This window comes from Populus nigra, chromosome 18, assembly GCF_951802175.1.
Source record: "Populus nigra chromosome 18, ddPopNigr1.1, whole genome shotgun sequence".
Lineage (NCBI taxonomy): Eukaryota > Viridiplantae > Streptophyta > Magnoliopsida > Malpighiales > Salicaceae > Populus > Populus nigra.
The window spans coordinates 13,524,715-13,542,744 of record NC_084869.1 but is presented as its reverse complement, the minus strand read 5'-3'; the positions used below and the strand labels follow the sequence as shown (position 1 = coordinate 13,542,744).

At 37.5% G+C, this 18,030-nt stretch overlaps 1 protein-coding gene and 1 long non-coding RNA gene across 2 annotated transcripts; both read right to left on the bottom strand.

The window, feature by feature from the left end:
• Nucleotides 1-13,144: 13,144 nt before the first annotated feature.
• On the bottom strand, nt 13,145-15,081 carry LOC133677941 (uncharacterized). The gene is made up of 3 exons (XR_009835862.1): nt 14,992-15,081; nt 13,995-14,074; nt 13,145-13,402 (listed from the first exon to the last, which is right to left on the bottom strand). It is a non-coding gene; the product is annotated as an uncharacterized LOC133677941 (long non-coding RNA).
• A 319-nt stretch (nt 15,082-15,400) lies between these two features.
• On the bottom strand, nt 15,401-17,292 carry LOC133678303 ((S)-N-methylcoclaurine 3'-hydroxylase isozyme 1-like). The gene is made up of 2 exons (XM_062100586.1): nt 16,339-17,292; nt 15,401-16,250 (listed from the first exon to the last, which is right to left on the bottom strand). Exons 1-2 carry the CDS (start codon nt 17,257-17,259, stop codon nt 15,645-15,647), a joined length of 1,527 nt encoding a protein of 508 aa, XP_061956570.1. The 5' UTR covers nt 17,260-17,292; the 3' UTR covers nt 15,401-15,644.
• Between the last annotated feature and the right edge of the window lie 738 nt (nt 17,293-18,030).

Genomic DNA, 18,030 nt, shown 5'->3' with positions numbered 1-18,030 from the left:
AAGCTAGCTGCTGACTACGGACTGTTGTTGCCAATAATTAGAAAAAAGAAACATTAACAGTAGAAGACCTTGCCATTAACCTGAGGGGGTTATTCTCTTTCAAAAAATGCCAAGAATACCTTGCCGGTTTTATTTTAATTTAAAATAGTAGAAGTTATGATGTGCTAATCTCAAAAGGCACAAAAAAGAATTAATTTATATATCAGTTACAGGTAATCTCGGACAGATGTAATTGATAACATTTGTGGAATGATCTTTGAAAATTTGATGGAATCAATCACGTGACTGATTTTTTTTTTTAAAAAACAACAATAATTGATTAAAAAGAAGAAGAAGAACAGGAACTTCGAAGGCCTTCCATGTTTGAACAGCCCTTGTTTTCTGTTTTCCCCTTTCTAACAAGTCCAAAAGGCCTTCTTTTCTCTCTCTCTCTCTCTCTCTCTCTCTCTCTCTCTCTCTTGAATCATTTTTCTTTGCCCCCAATGAATGTCTTAATATTTGATGGATCAGTTTGTGGATTTTTTGGAATAAATTTAAGGGGCTTGAGATGCCATTGTCAAAATCTCTCTCTGATCTCCATTGAATTTGATGGTCCTGCGTGCATTCACCTGAATTAATATTTAAAACAAAGTTGATGATATTTCACCCCAAGAGAATTTAGGCTGGATTGAAGCAATCCTATACCTAAATTTATTGATAGTGAATGAAGATCTTCGAACCATCATACTAGAGTTGATAGACAAGCAAGTGGTACAAAAACCATGTGATTCATGTTCGAGGAGATTGAGACCCTAACACCAATGGCCTATAAATATCAATTTAATTTCTTGAAACTTGTTGTTCAACACTATTTGTCCCTTTTTATTAATAAGTATTGATAGGAAAGTGATGGATCAACAAAACAAAAATCATAAATATTTCTTCTTATGTTAGATCCTTTTGAAATGTAATCTTTATTGGACCCATCAAAGATAGGGCGTAGTTGAAACATAGTCATGTGCTATGGTAGATTTCACCGCCTACTCTATGAAATATCAATTCATCAATCTCAAGCACTCTCTTGACAAAAATGCACCAGCCTCCAGATTAAATTTTCATAATTTAGATAATGATATTTTAAATTTTCATGATTTAGTGGCTATTTGATAATGCGGCCGTGTGTGAGATTGAGATTGAATTATATAAATATATATTTGGTTAAAGTAAAACGCGGTTTTGTTTTGGTGGAACCCACCATAAATTGAGACTGCACCTCAGGTTTAACAAAAGAAAAAAAACTAAACTTTACAAATAGTAGCTCACCTCAATTTAATTTTCCAGAACAGAGAGGTTACTCTGGGAAGACGAAACAGAAACAAAAAAGAAAGTTTTAACAGAGGCCAACGTAGGAAGAAAAAGGGAACCATCGTCTACCTACCTTGTTGCTGCCACAAGAACCGCCTTGAGTCACTGTCAACAACAACAACACCACCATCAGAGGGGAGAAAACCGCGCAGGGTAGTCCGCTCTTCCCCTTCGCCTTCTCCTTCTTCTTCTTCAGCTGCATTTCCTGTCTCCACTATTTTGCAAAGTGGACCAGGTCCTGCGCGAACCTAAATGCATTGGACCGGGTCCGACTAGTAAAATAAAAAAATCCAACGTAATTTCTTAGATTTTGTGTTTTATTCGAAAATATAGTATTTAACATTATTCAATGGTACTGCGTAATTACATTAGAAGAAGATCGCATGACGACATAACATTTGTAGAATTTGATCGCAATCCCAATTTTACTCCTGATGATATTGTACCTGATATTGTTGCACGCTCATGAAACCAAGAAAACTGTAGTCCTTGTCGCATGGATTTCAGATGTGATGGAATTGCAAATAATTTAATGAAACAATAAAAAATATTTTATATAAAGTATTGTTTATTTTATAATGTAATAACAGTAGTTAAATCTACAATATTTTAATTAAAAACTATCAATATTATTATATGTCTTTTTTAGTTATTTTATAACTTCAATTTGAAAAATATTATTAACCAAACACATGAAACTACTTTTGTTCAACCTCAATTTCAACCATAATTTTAACCAAACATATATTTTACTAAACCAACCTTAACTAAAAGTGTTTTTTTTTATAAAATAACTTTTTTCAAACCACAACCACAAAAGCTGCAACAATCCCAAACGCACTCAGCTCCTATTAACACCATTATTTGTTCATACTTCTTGTATTGAACCTAGCTAGCAAGCTATCTTTGCAATCATCACCTTCACGGAACCAAAAAGTTCTATGAAGTGTTACTGATAGTAAAACTGGATAGAACATCACAGCAGGACAAACAGAAAGTGGTGAGAGAAAGAACTAGCCTTCATTATCTATGATTCCATCTTCAATGAGCTTTGGGATGCTGAATCTCTGGACTAACATTGCAGCTGCAGCAGAACAAAACGCAGCTCGCTCGATCCCCTTCTTTTCTGCAAGTTCCGAGGCCCATCCAATAGTCTGATCAGCAAGGATGAAACTGCTCTTATCACTGTCTGATGCATTAATCCTTTCAGTGAACTCCTCTTCTTTTCCTGGCATAAGCCTCAGGAATGTTTCGGATCTTTTCCACGACTTATTCCTATCCTCCTCAGATTCCAGACCATCACGAAATGAAACCAGATGGATTAAATCTCCTATATTAACTTTCATTTTCAAAGCCGATGCATTCCTGATTCGCTCTTTATTACGAGCCATAATGGGCATTCAGGTATCTACTTCAAAGGAAACTTGTCTAAAACATTTTGTTCTGTACTGTTTGCAAATGTGATTTGAACCCATAACCAGCCAAGCATGCTGTAAGCTCCATTAGAGCAATTATAATACCTTGTTCTGGAAAAGATATAACTAGTGTCGATACACGACGTAGGGCGACGGCTCCCGCTTTTTTTTGTTTATTTAACAAAAAGGGTTTTTTCTCGATTGGGGGAAACAAAGATTTTATTGGAGTCGCCATCTAGTAATTTGAGGGAACTAGAAATCCCAAATTAGACACTGGTCCCAGAGATTCGGGTACGGGGTTAGTTATGATTAAGGGAATATAGACACCACCCTTAAAACATCCTTTCAAAAGAAAGATTACCCTTACTTGTGTGTTTTTTATTTGATTCAAATGCGATTATATTTTGGGCTTATTTGTAATTCTTTTTTCAAATAATTAACGTCGGTCCCTAAAAATAGGAGACACGTTAAAAATGACATCAGTCCCTAAAAATTAGGAGACTTGTCTAAAATATGACGTTTTAACCCTAAAAAGGAGAGTTACGTCTGGGTTACCAAAAGAAATAATGGACATAATCCATATTTGGTATTTACATTTTTGACATCGGTCCTTTTTTTAAAAAGAGACGTGTCGACTTTGATTTTTGTATTTTTTACAACATGCAAGAAAATTTACAAGCATTTATATATAAAAATATCAAAAATACCAATTGAAACCCAGAAAATTACCTGAGTGTCACTGTATAGGTAAAAGACTGAACTACCTCGGATTTCTTGAAAAATTACGAAAATGCCACTGGCGGCGCGTGTGGCACACGCGCCGTTACTGTGGGCGGCGGCGAGATTTTCCAGCGAGATTTCTGTCCAACCAACGGTTGATCCTGGTAGATCTGATGTCGAGGATTCTGATGGCGGTGGTCTCGACGGTCGTTGATGGCTGATGAGTGAGAATCGACGACTTGAAGCTTCGGTAGCCACCGACAATCGCGACCCTTTTCGGGCCAGATGAGGCGGTTAAAACGATGAAAACTACCGGGGTTTTTCTTTACATCAGGGGAGAAACTTTTCTGTGGTGGTGCGGAGGCTGGAGACGGCTGGAAAGTGGAGATCGGATGGGAGAGAGAGCGTCGCTGGCGAGAGGAGAGAGAGGCTCTGAGATGTGCTATGGTGTAAACGCGCGCACGGTTCACCGGTGCAGCTGAAGGCTGTGAACCGTTGGATCGCCGTTGAACTGATCCTACGGCTGCGATTGGCTGGATCTGCAAGTTGATCGGACGGTCTGGATGGGCTGAGGTGTGATCAGGTGTGTCGCGGTGTACCGAAAGCTTGGTACACCGTGTGACGTGGCGCCACCGGATTTAAGGGAGAATTGTTTTAAGGGTTGAGATTGATTTGAGTTTTAATTGGGTGTGGTAAGCCCTATTGTATCTTATGAAATCAACGGTTCAGATCTAAAAACTATTAGATCTAACGGTTAGGATATATTTGGTATTTTTCAAATTGTTTTTTTTTGAAAATCAATATCCTACTCGCATGAAAAATAGTAAAAAAAAACATGAATAGTAAAGATTTCTTTTCTTTCTTTTTTTCTTTCTCTTTTTTTTTTCTTTTTTCCTCCTCCTTTCTTCTTCCCCCTGCGCGTGGCTATTTATAGCCAATGAGTAGGGGACAAATCACATCCACCTTCCATCTACCTTAAATAAAAAAATATATTAACATAACTACTACTTGCATAATTAAACTGCTCCGTTGAAAAAATTTACTTTTGAATTATTGATTTTTGTTTTATTACATATAATAATAAATATTTATATAGGTAAAATTAAAACTCAAATCAGTATTAGAAAAAGCTCGACTTAACCGCTAAAAATCAATTTTAATTACCGAAAATTATGTTGAAACATAAAAAAACTTTCAAATGATATAAAACCGGTAGACCGGGTTTTGACCAAAAAAATAACAGTTTTGACCCAAAACGGCATGAAACTCATTTTTTACCCTGGTCGACATGGTTTGACCTGTATTGACCCGGTGGACTCAGTTTTGGTCAAAAATGACGGTTTCGACTCGAAACAACCCGAAACTCATTTTTTACCCTGGTTGACATGGTTTGACCCGTATTGACCCGGTGGACTCGGTTTTGGTAACAAATGATGGTTTTGACCCGAAACGGCCCGAAACTTTTTTTTTTGCCCTAGTCGACATGGTTTGACCCGTATTGACCCGGTGGACTCGATTTTGATGGAAAGATACGGTTGATTCGAGAAAAATATATTTTTGAATTTTCATTTTTCTTAATTTTTTTGGATTTTATGAATAATAATAGAAATAAAATAACATTCGAAAAAATCTTGGTGGATCCAAAATTGGGTTACAACAACTAGGATATATGGAATGCGCATTCTTTACTTCTGTTGTCACTCTTCATGTGATTCTGAACTTGGTGTACTCAGGCACTCTTCATTATAAAAAAATCATTATAAAATTAGAACCGACTTTTTTTACCATATTCTGTTCGGGATGGGTTGAATAAGATTAGATGCTGACCTTCATGAAAAGAGTTCATAGCTTTCAAATAATCTGGGCAGGCTAGTACTATATTTTGTGGACTAGACATCTTCAAGAGCAGAGCTCACAGCACTGTGCTATTTTACTGGCTATACCCATCTGGTTTAACAGAAAAATTGAATAGGATACAAAATTTTAGGGACTCTTATAGAACAAAGGTGATTATATGGAAACAGTGACTCTTGATGCCTCATCGGAGCTTTCCACTGTGACCACACAGCATAACAAGCAGCTGTCAATGTTCTTACTTCTTGGCATTTAGTTGGACCTGCTTAAGAATTTTAATAGGACTCATGCAGTTTATTGCGGATCCCTTTGAATGAAATAGAAAAACCTTCACTTTAAGCCTTACATAATATCCTTAATCTAGAGGTAGGGAAAAAATGCCGTGACAGTCAGCCATCTAGCATCCTCGACACCATGTTTAGAAGTTGAAACTTGAAAGCCCTTTAGGATCCATGGTCCTTATGGTGACTAGAATATATTTGACCTCCTTGTTTTCTGTATTAGTGAATACAAACTGCTAATTCCTCCTTTAGGATCCATGTTTCTGTATTGTGAGCCTTTGGAAGTATAGTAGGTAAAAATTTTGAACCTTTAATTGAATCATATTTAATTAATGGTTAAGCTTCTTGGATAACTCTTGGAAAGTGCTAGATTTTGTTCCTCGCTCCATAGTCTGCTTGCTAAAGACTCACAAATCTCATGCTGTGAGGTTTAAAATCTATGTGTCTGCTATTTATTATGCAACCAGTTACAGTCCTGGAGATGACTCCTTAGGCTCAATATAAACAAATAGAAAATCAAAGTTATGCAAATTGAAAATTACAGAATGTGAATGGAATGGAGTTGGGTGCTGGCCAAGGGCCTGGACTTGCAATATTTGGAGTCTGCAAATCATAACTAAGATTAAGTCGTAGGATCACAACATTCCTTTGTAACCACACACCATAAAATATTTTCCTTGTAGGAACTTTGTGATGGGTTCATTTTTTATCTTTCTGGGTCTCTTTGAATGGATTCAAAACCCTCCACTGTGATTAAATAGCTCCAAGGCTTCAGCACAATGTGTTGGGAAAAGCATGGCAATGAAACATCTGGCATTCTCAGATCTCATTGAGTTTAAATTTGAAACCCTTTTAGATTATCCTCGACCTTAAAATGAAAGTCTTGTTCTCTTCCTGAATTTTTCAGTAAGAATCAATGTTATTTTCTTCCTGCACCCCAGACAAGCAATTGACTGGCAGAAGTCTCACTGTTTCAAACTATTATCTGTATAAACTTCGTGATTTGACCTGGTGATGGATTCAACTGATTGTTATAATCAACTTACTTGAGTAAAATTTCTACAGGTTTTCAGTTGAATAAACATATTCATCTAGCTTGTGGTCTCTAAATTTTGCTTTAGTTGATAATGAAACGACTTTAACAACTGGACCACTTCCAGTGTTAATTAGGTTTATCCTTATTTATATGACCAAAATAGTGAATTTCTACAGATTCTGCATGGGAGGGTAATCTTGGAGGAACTTCTGCTAATCGTGGAGGAACTTCTGCTAATCATGGAGGTTCTGCTAATCGTGGAGGAACTTCTATTCGAGTAAGATAATGAACTCATCCCTCTTTTCTCTTTGTTCTTCTATTTTTCTTCAAGTGCTCTGTGTGTGTGTTACTGAGTTTTATTTTTCTATTTTCTTACTTTTTCGGATCAGGAGACTAATGTTCGAACACGGGATGGCGGTGAAGTTGATTTAGATAATATGTCATATGAGGTAGGCTTTCGAACGGGAACTGCATGCTTTCGTAAAATTTCTGAGCTGACTTGTTTTAGCAGACTCCATTAGTTGTACGCTCCATCAAACAAGCTTTTCCACATTACATTACAACAGTATTTTATTCTCCTGCTGCCAGGCATAGGAAAGAGGTTTTCTTGAATTTATTTCAAATAACTGCAATGTTAATCATGAATCTATTGCCGAATATATAAATGAATTCCTAAGTGATTTCTCTTACGTAAAAGCGTCCCATTCTGAAGCTTGATCATCTTCCTGCGGCCAAAAGAGCTGTACTGCTGTTTTGGTTCTGAAAATTTTCAATCGGTGCGAGTGTTTCTTCTCTCTAAAAAAGTTTCCAAGTTCCAACTTGTTGGGTAATTCCAGAACTCAAACACACATCAATTTACGTGGTTCGGTAACTTGCCTACTCCACGGAGCTACTGGATTGTATTAATCAAGCTTAGAAACAATACAAACAACAAATCAAGGAGGAGAAGAAAATCTTCTCTACTCAACTCAACTCTGTCTAGCTCTCTCTCTCTCTCTCTCTCTCTGTGTTTTCTTCTTATCTACGTTCTTCACACTCTAACTCTCCAGCTTTTCACTGAGCATACATATATATTAAGCTAGGAGTGAAGGGCATAAATCATGCCATGAAAATAGCTAACAATCTCCCACTTGGAGACAAACAATGAAAATATCTTTTATCCTTGAAGACCAACTGAAGTTTTGCACAACTTCAGTTTATCAAGTGTAACTCCTTTGGTTAACATGTCAGCTGGATTCTTGCTTCCGCAGACCTTTTCTAGCAGTAGTTGCTCCTCGTCTAGCAATTGTCGGATGAAGTGATATTTGATCTGAATATGCTTAGTCCTGGAGTGAAATGCTGGATTATTGGCAAGGAAGATTGCACTCTGACTATCGCTATACAAAGTACCCTTTCCATTCATCTTGCCCAATTCTTTCAGAAAACTCTGCAACCATACGATTTCTTTTGCAGATTCTGGGACTGCAACATATTCAGCTTCTGTTGTTGAAAGAGCGACGATATTTTGCAAGGTAGAACTCCAGGAAATAGCAGTACCTCCTAGAGTATATACATATCCAATAGTGCTTTTTCGGCTATCAACATCTCCTACTAGATCAGCGTTTATAAAACCTTCAAGTTTCAAACCACCAGCTGTGAAGGTGAGACATGTCTCCGATGAACCTTTTAAGTACCTCATGATCCATTTCACCGCCTCCCAATGCTGCTTTCTAGGATTGCTTATATATCGGCTTGCAACTCCCACTGCATGGGCAATGTCTGGTCTGGTACAAACCATAGCATACATCAAAGAGCCGATAGCTGAGGTGTATGGAATCTTATCCATGTATCCACATTCTAGCTCAGTTTTTGGTGACTGGTCTTTGCTGAGCTTGAAATGATTCCCCAGAGGTGTACTTACTGGTTTAGCATTATCCATACTAAACCTGCTGAGAACCTTCTTGACATACTCTGTTTGTGAAAGCTTTAGTATGCCTTTGTCTTTATCTCTGATGATTCTCATGCCAAGTATTTGTTTAGCAGCTCTCAGATCCTTCATTTCGAACTGTTTTGACAATTGTTATTTCAGCTTGTCAATCTCCTCAATGCTGGATCCAACAATCAACATATCATCCACATATAATAGTAGAATGATATAGGAGTTGTCAAAATGTTTGACATAGCAACAATGATCAGCCTGGCATCTTGTGTATCCCGAACTACTCATGAAGTTGTCAAACTTCTTGTACCACTGTCTTGGAGCTTGCTTCAAGCCGTATAAGCTTTTCTTTAGCTTGCAGACTTGTTTCTCCTTTCCTTGTATTTCAAACCCCTCTGATTGTTGCATGTAAATGTCTTCCTCCAATTCTCCATGAAGAAAGGCTGTTTTTACATCTAATTGTTCAAGATGTAAATTCTCTGCTGCTACTATCCCCAGAACAACTCTGATTGTTGTAAGCTTCACAACTGGAGAAAATATCTCAGAGTAGTCAATTCCTTTCTTTTGTTGAAACCCTTTTACAACAAGTCTTGCCTTGAATCGTTTACTTCCGTCATGCTCAGTCTTTACTCTGTAAACCCACTTGTTTTGCAAAGCCTTCTTTCCTTCAGGCAGTGTGGTTAGCTCCCAAGTCTTGTTCTTCAGCAACGAACTCATCTCATCCTTCATGGCTAACTCCCACTTGCTTGAGTTTCCATCTTGTAAGGATTCTTCATAACTTAGCGGCTCACCACCATCTGTCAGCAAAATATATTTCAGTCGAAATGTGAACCGTTGTGAGGGCTTTACAGTCCTTGAAGACCTGCGAACATAAACAATTGGTTCACTTGGCTCTGTATCTTCTTATGTAGTGGTGGGTACAGATGTGCTTGAATCTTCTTGTAAAGACTCTTGAGTTTTGTTCTGCTCTGTAACATCAGGAAGGCCTTCTAATCTTATGAATTCAGATTTTTGTGGACTTGTATCTGAATTAACCATGTCTGTTTCTACACTTGATCTGTCTTTGTACAAAACTTTCTCATTGAAGATCACGTTCCTGCTTCTGATAATCTTTCTGTTTTGATCATCCTAGAACCGAAATCCAAATTCTTCATCTCCATAGCCAATGAAGAAACATTTCTTGGATTTGACATCTAGCTTGTTGCGAGCATCAGAATTTATATGCATATAGGAAACACACCCAAAGACCTTTAAATGAGAGAGTTGTACCTCTTTTCCTCTCCATACTTTCTCGGGCAATCTGAACTCCAAAGGAACTGATGGTCCACGGTTGAGCAAGTAAACTGCAGTATGAACTGCATCGGCCCAAAATGTCTGAGGTAACCCAGAATGCAACCTCATGCTTCTAGCTCGTTCATTGATGGTCCTGTTCATCCGTTCAGCAGTGCTATTCTGTTGCGGTGTGCCTGGAACGGTCTTTTCCATTCTGATACCATTAACAACACAATACTCTTTGAAACCTCCATCAATATATTCTCCTCCATTATCGGATCTCAAGCATTTCAACTTCAGACCTGATTCAGTCTCAACCATAGCTTTCCACTTCTTGAATGTTTCAAACACATCAGATTATTTTTCAGAAAGTAGACCCATACCTTTCTGCTAAAATCATCAATGAAAGTTACATAATACCGAGAACCTCCAAGAGATGCTACTGGAGACGGTCCCCATAAATCTGTGTGCACCAGTTCTAGTTTTCTTGGTCTTAAGGCTCTGCCAACCTTTAAGAAACTGAGCTTCTTCTGTTTTTCAAGAACACAGCTTTCACAAATGTCTAGATCAACATTTTTAAGCTCTGGTAGTTTTCCCTTCGATTGAAGTATCTTTATCCCCTTTTGACTCATATAGCCGAGTCTATAGTGCCATAACTGTGCTTGATTTTCTGCTTCAGTAGAGGCAATAATGTCTGCAAATCTTGTGGTCATATACAGGGTGCCGGTTTTCTTTCCATGAGCCAAAACCATTGCTCCCTTTGATACCTTCCACATACCTCTAGAAAAAAGGATTGAATGATCACTCTCATCAAGTTGTCTGACTGAGATCAACTTCTTCTTTAGTCCAGGAACATGCCTTACATTTTGCAAGTTCCATGTAGATCCATTCAGTGTCTTGATTTGCACATATCCTATACCTACAATCTCCATTGGTTGTCCATCGGCCAGATAGACTACACCGTGATCTCAAGCAACATAGTTTTGCATCATCTCATGGTGTGGTGTATAGTGGAATGAAGCACCAGAATCAAGAATCCAATCATCAATTGGACTTTTTACAGCAAGAATCAAAGCGTCTTGCACCTCATCTGTGGTAGCGTTTGCAGAGTCAGCTTCAGGTTTTTTCGGTTTTGTGCAATTCCTCATGAAATGACCAGGTTTGCCACAATTCCAACATTCAACCTGCTTTCTGGGTCTGAACTTGCCTCTGGATAAGCCTTTATCTTGTCTCCTCTCTCGAGTGTTGATGTTGAGAGCTGATCCTGAACTTGAACTTTCATCTAAGTCTTTCCTTCGCACTTCTTCAGCTAAAATTAAGACTCGGATGTCATCATATTTCAGTTTGGATTTTCCAGCTGAGTTGCTCACGGCTGTCCTCATACCTTCCCAACTGCTTGGAAATGAAGCTAGCAAAATGAGTGCACGAATCTCATCATCAAACTCAATCTCAACAGATGACAATTGATTTGTGATGGTATTGAAGTTGTTAAGATGTTGTGTAACAGGGGTGCTTTCTATCATCTTCAAGTTGAACAACTTCTTCATCAGGTGCACTTTGTTATTTGCTGAGGGCTTCTCATACATTCCAGACAAGGCTTCCATCAATTTTGTAGTGGATTTTTCTTTTGTAACATTATGAGCAACTCTTCTCGACAAGGATAGCCGGATAATGCCCAAAACCTGTCTATCAAGAAGTAGCCAATCTTCTTCTGGCATATTCTCTGGTTTTCTCCCCAACAGAGGAAGAGGAAGTTTCTTCCCATATAAATAGTCTTCAATTTGCATTTTCCAATATCCAAAATCTGTTCCATCAAATTTTTCAATTCTCGCGGCCTTTATTTCATCTGCCATTTTTATTATGTCTCGGATTTGAATCTGTCAAATCTGACCTTACAAATGTGTCCGGAACGACCCAAAATATTAGAAACGACACTGAGATCACCCAAATCGCACTTCGGATGGCTCAGATTTTAACAGTCAAAGTTTTAGGTCAACAGACGGTGCAGATGAAGCCACGTGTTAAGCCAAATAGTGTCTGCGAAGAACTGAATCAAAAACCCAAATAGATGACATGGTAGGATGATGTGTCATACATGTAAGCACAACGGGACCCACGTTCGCTGACGTGGCAAATGCACGCGTAATTTCGTCTGACGTGGCAGTGATGACGTGTCTGATGACTGTGCAGATGACATGACGGATGACTGTACAGAATTGCTGGCCTGGCTGATGACGTGGCGGGTCAACCTGGTTCAGTTGTAGACAATCGGGCGAAGACGACGCGTGGAGAGCGTGGGCGCGCGCGGGCAGTGCTATCGTCGGCGTGTGTTGGCGCGTGCGGGCATGCAGGATGTCGGTTCTTCGCCGGGTTTTCAACAGTGAATTCTTCGTGTCTTCCCCTACACGATGGTAATGTCAAAAACACGTTTTGAGAACTTTGATTTTTGAGTTTGGATCAAACACCCTCTTTTTTCAAGAACCTGGCTCTGATACTAGTTGTTGGGTAATTCCAGAACTCAAACACACATCAATTTACGTGGTTCGACAACTTGCCTACTCCACGGAGCTACTGATTTGTATTAATCAAGCTTAGAAACAATACAAACAACAAAACAAGGAGGAGGAGAAAACCTTCTCTACTCAACTCAACTCTGTCTATCTCTCTCTCTCTCTCTCTCTCTCTGTGTTTTCTTCTTATCTGCGTTCTTCACACTCTAACTCTTCAGCTCTTCATTGAGCATACATATATATTAAGCTAGGAGTGAAGGGCATAAATCATGCCATGATTTATGCCCACCGTTTGCCTCCATTTGTGTAGTGGAGATTAGGTATTCCCACTAAGCACATAGTGGAGGTGGGACATTGCTTGTCTCCAAATAGCTAACACAACTTTTCTTCTGTGAGGAAAGAAACTCCAACATAAAACAAAATTATTGTTATCTTTTCCTAAGGCAGCTGTGTTTAGTTAAGGTGTCTTGCTATAGATTATGGCCACTTGACTGCCTCTGTATTATCTTGGAAAAACCAAGTATCAAGTTGTTTGAGTGTAGCTATCATCTTGAAATATCTATTTCAAAGAACATCAATTATTTGATTGTCTGTAACACCTAGTTGCTTTTTCCATCAATGGTTAAATATTAATCGAAAACTCAGTCCTGGATGTATAGCATATTGACATTACTCTTTTAAAAAAGATACAGAACCCAACCCGTCATTATGTCGTCCTTCATCGCCTTCCCCAGATTCTTACAAAAACTGGTTATAAGAATGTCACGACCCGAATCCCGGATCCATGACCGACACATAGGCAAGGTTCCCCTCCAAGGTTCCATACCTATGCGAACCCAAACTTACACACAAACTTATCCTAACTTAATCAGAGTTCAACGTAGCATTAATAACAAAATCAACTTCATAATATAATTGAATTGTCTTAATACAAGAGTTAATATAATTCATAGTTTTGGAGCACTAACTTGACATAAAAGGAATGTACAAATTACAACCAAAAAGTAGGTTCGGAAGGTTCAACAAAAGCAACCTGCTATCAAGCTATAAGCCTGAAAAGAATAATAATGAGATGGTGAGTTCAACAACTCAGTGAGTAGATAACGTTCAATATACACACACGAGGTAATACAACAATGAGAAACATATATACAAGTATGGCTCTAGGTTCTTATAGAAAGGTTTCTCAAATAAGCCATAACAAGAAGATCAAATGGTAAAGTTCGTCAGAAAATCAAAATGCAATGAGCATGAGGCTCCGTACTGTGGGATGATCAATCCACATAGGTTGGTGACTCCCCTGACCAACTAGGGTTCAGATATGATGTGCACAAAGACTAACACTACCCTATTAGCATGGGTATTCTGATTGACATACCATAGGTTCATAATCATAATCTAACAAACATATTTATATCTTAAAGCTCAACTCATGACATCAATCAAATAAGGATCTATCAATTCAGAAGTCAATTCAAAATCTATGTTGGCTCATATCAAGAATTCAGATTCAATAATTGATCATGCTTTATCATAACAAGGATAATAATCAACATATATATTATCAAGAAACATGATTCAATTCACATTAACAAATCAAATATTTATACTATTTCTCATGCATATGGAAAATTATCCACTCACCTGACTCGAAAGCAACAAGACTCAAAGCTGATATCGAAGGAAATTCTACTGACGTCCCGCCGGTAGAATATCAGGATTATCTGAATACAAATGAGACATATTCAAGAATGACTCAAAAGAACATATAACCTATTTAATACACTTATCTAAGGGTATATTCCATAACCCTATATGTTTTTAGACTAAACTAGTTATTTTTCTAAAAACCCAAAATCTAACGGTTTTCCCGAAATCTAATCCATAATAAAACAAATAATAAAATTGATAATAATTCACTAAATAACCCTCAATTATTCATCAAACCAAACTGCACAAGCTAATATTACAGCTAGGGACTAATCTGGAATTTATCATATTTTTAAGGGTCAAATTGTAACTTTTGTCAAATTGAAGGACCAAACTGAAATTGTCATAAATCAATTACTATACTAAAATTCTGACCATAATTAGTCCTCATTTCTGTCCAGATCATCTCATTATACTCCAAGGACCATTCTGGAATTTTACCAAATTTTTAGGGTCAAATTGTAATTTTTGTCAAATTGGAGGACTAAATTGAAAGTGTTAAAATTTCATAACTATGCAGTAATTCTGCCCATAATTCATATTTTATTCTGTTCAGAATCTCGGAATATGTCCCAGGGACCAATCTGTAATTTTCCAAAGTTTGGGGACTAAACTGTAATTTTCCAAAATTAAGGGATCAAATTGAATTTTCATCATCTTCAACCTCAAACCCAGAATTTTCAACAGAAAACCCACTGTTCATTCCTTATTTCTAACACAAATTCATAATTCAACAAAACCATAACTCAAAATCATCACAATCTTCCATAATCAACTAATTAATCAATTACCCATAACAATCAACCTTATAACATTCAATTTAATTCATCAATTAAACCCAAAACACAAATTTTCAAAACCCTAACATTCATCAAAACTGAAATTAAGTTCAATTAACATACATTTATATATTTAACAACCTAAATCTTACCTTTAAACTTATTCTCTTCAACTCCTTTCTATTTCCCTTCTAATTTTCCTCTTTTCTCTTCTTCTTTCTCCCTTCTCTCTCACGGTTTGCTCTCTCAAATTTTTAGATCCCTCTTTTGTTTTTTTTCCTTCTCTCTATTTATATTTATCAACTATTATTCAATTACCACACTACCCCTCATTTAATTTATTCCTACATCTAAGCCTTCAAGGGCTTTCTAGCCTTTTCCTATCCCTTTAATTCAAAACATTACAAAGAAACTCATTAAAGCTTTGCCGGATGAGGATAAAGTTAAGGCAGGAATCACATCTCACCTTCACATACATTTTTCTGTTTCTCATGTTCAAGTAAAGGAATTACCTTAAGATTCATCAATCATTGTGAGAAAGACTCTAGCTTTTTTGAAGTATGAGATGAAGAGGATGTTCTTTACTGATATAGAGTTGATGTAGTCTCTTCAGAGACTTCCAATAATCTTATTTCAAACAAAACTAGTAAGCTATTAAACAGATTGTATACATATAGCACAACACCACACCAAATAGCCTAACATGCTTCATGGATCACAACACAGTACAGGAAACAATCACGCAAGATAACAGAAAACACGGGAATTAAAAGGTTGCTCCATCATCAACCACAAGAAGTTATGATCATTTCCGCAATTTCGGTATAAGCTTAAGAGGTTGCTCCTTCATCAATGTGATACCATACTTCTCATCCATGTCTAGTTCATCAGGAAGCATGTTATTTGGTAGAGACCAGTCAAAGCCATGGATTAAATTGGCCAAAGCCAGCTGAACTTTCTTAACAGCCATTGGTAACCCGGCACAAATCCTCCTTCCACTTCCAAAAGGCAAAAACTCAAAATGGTTTCCTTTGTAATCCAGATCAGAATTCAGGAATCTTTCAGGTTTAAAACACAAAGGGTCTTCCCAACTGGCAGGGTCTCTTGCAATTGCCCATACATTCACAAGAACTTGGGTGTCCTTTGGTATGGTGTAGTCCAAAACTTTACAATCTTCTGTTGCTCGGTGAGGTATTAGTAATGGTGCTGGAGGGTGTAATCTCAAAGTTTCCTTGACACATAAATGCAAGTAACGGAATTTTAATAGGCTTGATTCTGTTATCAAGTCTTCAGGAGTTTCTCCAGCAAGTTCTTCGCGAAGTTGTTTCATTGCTTGTGGATTCCTCATCAGTTCTGCCATCGCCCAGTCGACTGTTGAGCTAGTACTATCCGATACTGCAGCTAAGAGTTCCTGCTCCCATGAAATAATGCAAATGATATTACTAATATCTCAACAAAAGGAATGTATTATGAGTGTATAAGTTAGAGATCATATATACCACGAAGAATAAACTGATTTGCTCATCAGAAAATTCCCCATCAAGCAAAACATCAAGAAAATCTTTACGTTTACTGGAATTATCATCATCTCCTGTATCGTTGCGGCCTTCTCTGCGTTCTTTGATGATACTCCCCCATAATTCTTGAATTCTACTCTCGCACTCATTACACTTTCTACTCACACCTTGAAGATCCAAACTACCAAGTATAGGATACAAATCCGATATGTTTAGAGCTGTATGTAACTCCATCATTTCCCTTACAAGCCCACACACTCTTTGACACTCTCCAATTTGATCATAATCTACCAAGTCTTTTGATAAGTAAATGTTCGCCAATGCATTAAATGTATAAACAAACACAATATCTCGTATTTTGACTCCCTCGCCTTCCTTCTTTTTCAAGAAATCTATCATTTCTTTGGCCTTGGTTTCTCTTGTTCTTGACTGTCCATCAACGACTTTAGAAGAGAATAGCTCATTCCTCATCAGGGAACGAAAGAACCTCCATCGGTCGGTGCACTCAAACGTCCAAGCTATGGAGTCCTCATTCAGCTTAGGGTCCTTAGCAAAGGATGCGTGAGGCACACACCGGCCGGAGAGTTCTCGGTCATGGGTCTTGAGGATTTCGGAGGCTGCTTCCCGAGAAGACCCTACCACAACAAGTTGAGTCCCTAGTCGGAGGGACATGAGTGGACCATAAACCTGTGCTAATTTAGTCAAGGAAATATGGGGCTTGTTTCCCATTTGAAGTACATTTCCTATAATAGGCCATGATTTTGGCCCTGGTGGAATGGCCGGGACTTTGGAAGATTTGTGTTTTAGGACAAGGGAAAGTAACAATAATATTGCTAAAAGAAACAACATGGGAAAGGATGGATAGGAGTTTGCTAAAACACTTATTGAAACCATGGTTTCCATGAATTAATACAAAGGTGTGTTATAACATTAACTATGTTTCTATTTATAATGGGGGAAGAGGCAATCAAGCTAGCTGCTGACTACGGACTGTTGTTGCCAATAATTAGATAAAACAAACATTAACAGTAGAAAACCTTGCCGTTAACCTGAGGGGTTTATTCTCAGATCCAATCTTGTGGTGGTGAGCCAATAACTTTTATATATATATATATATATATATATATATATATATATTTTCTTTGGACAAAAAATGCCATGCATCCCTATTGCCAAGCAAGTGGTACAAAAACCATGTGATTCATGTTCGAGGAGATTGAGACCCTAACAACAATGGCCTATAATTATCAATTTAATTTCTTGAAACTTGTTGTTCAACACTATTTGTCCTTTTTTATTAATAAGTATTGATAGGAAAGTGATGGATCAACAAAACAAAAATCATCAATATTTCTTCTTATGTTAGATCCTTTTGAAATGTAATCTTTATTGGACCCATCAAAGATAGGACGTAGTTGAAACATAGTCATGTGCTATGGTAGATTTCACCGCCTACTCTAGGAAATATCAATTCACCAATCTCAATCACTCTCTTGACAAAAATGCACCAGCCTCGTGATTAAATTTTCATAATTTAGAGAATAATATTTCAAATTTTCATAATTTAGTGGCTGTTTGGTAATGCGGCCGTATGTGAGATTGAGATTGAGTCACACAAATATATGTTTACTTAAAGTAAAACGCGATTTTATTTTGGTGGAACCCACCATAAAT

Coding starts and splice junctions, on each gene's coding strand:
- LOC133678303 (XM_062100586.1), bottom strand. CDS start 17,259: ATGGAAACCATGGTTTCAATAAGTGTTTTAGCAAACTCCTATCCATCC. Junction 16,251..16,338: donor AAATCAGTTTATTCTTCGTG/GTATATATGATC, acceptor TCATGGGAGCAG/GAACTCTTAGCTGCAGTATC.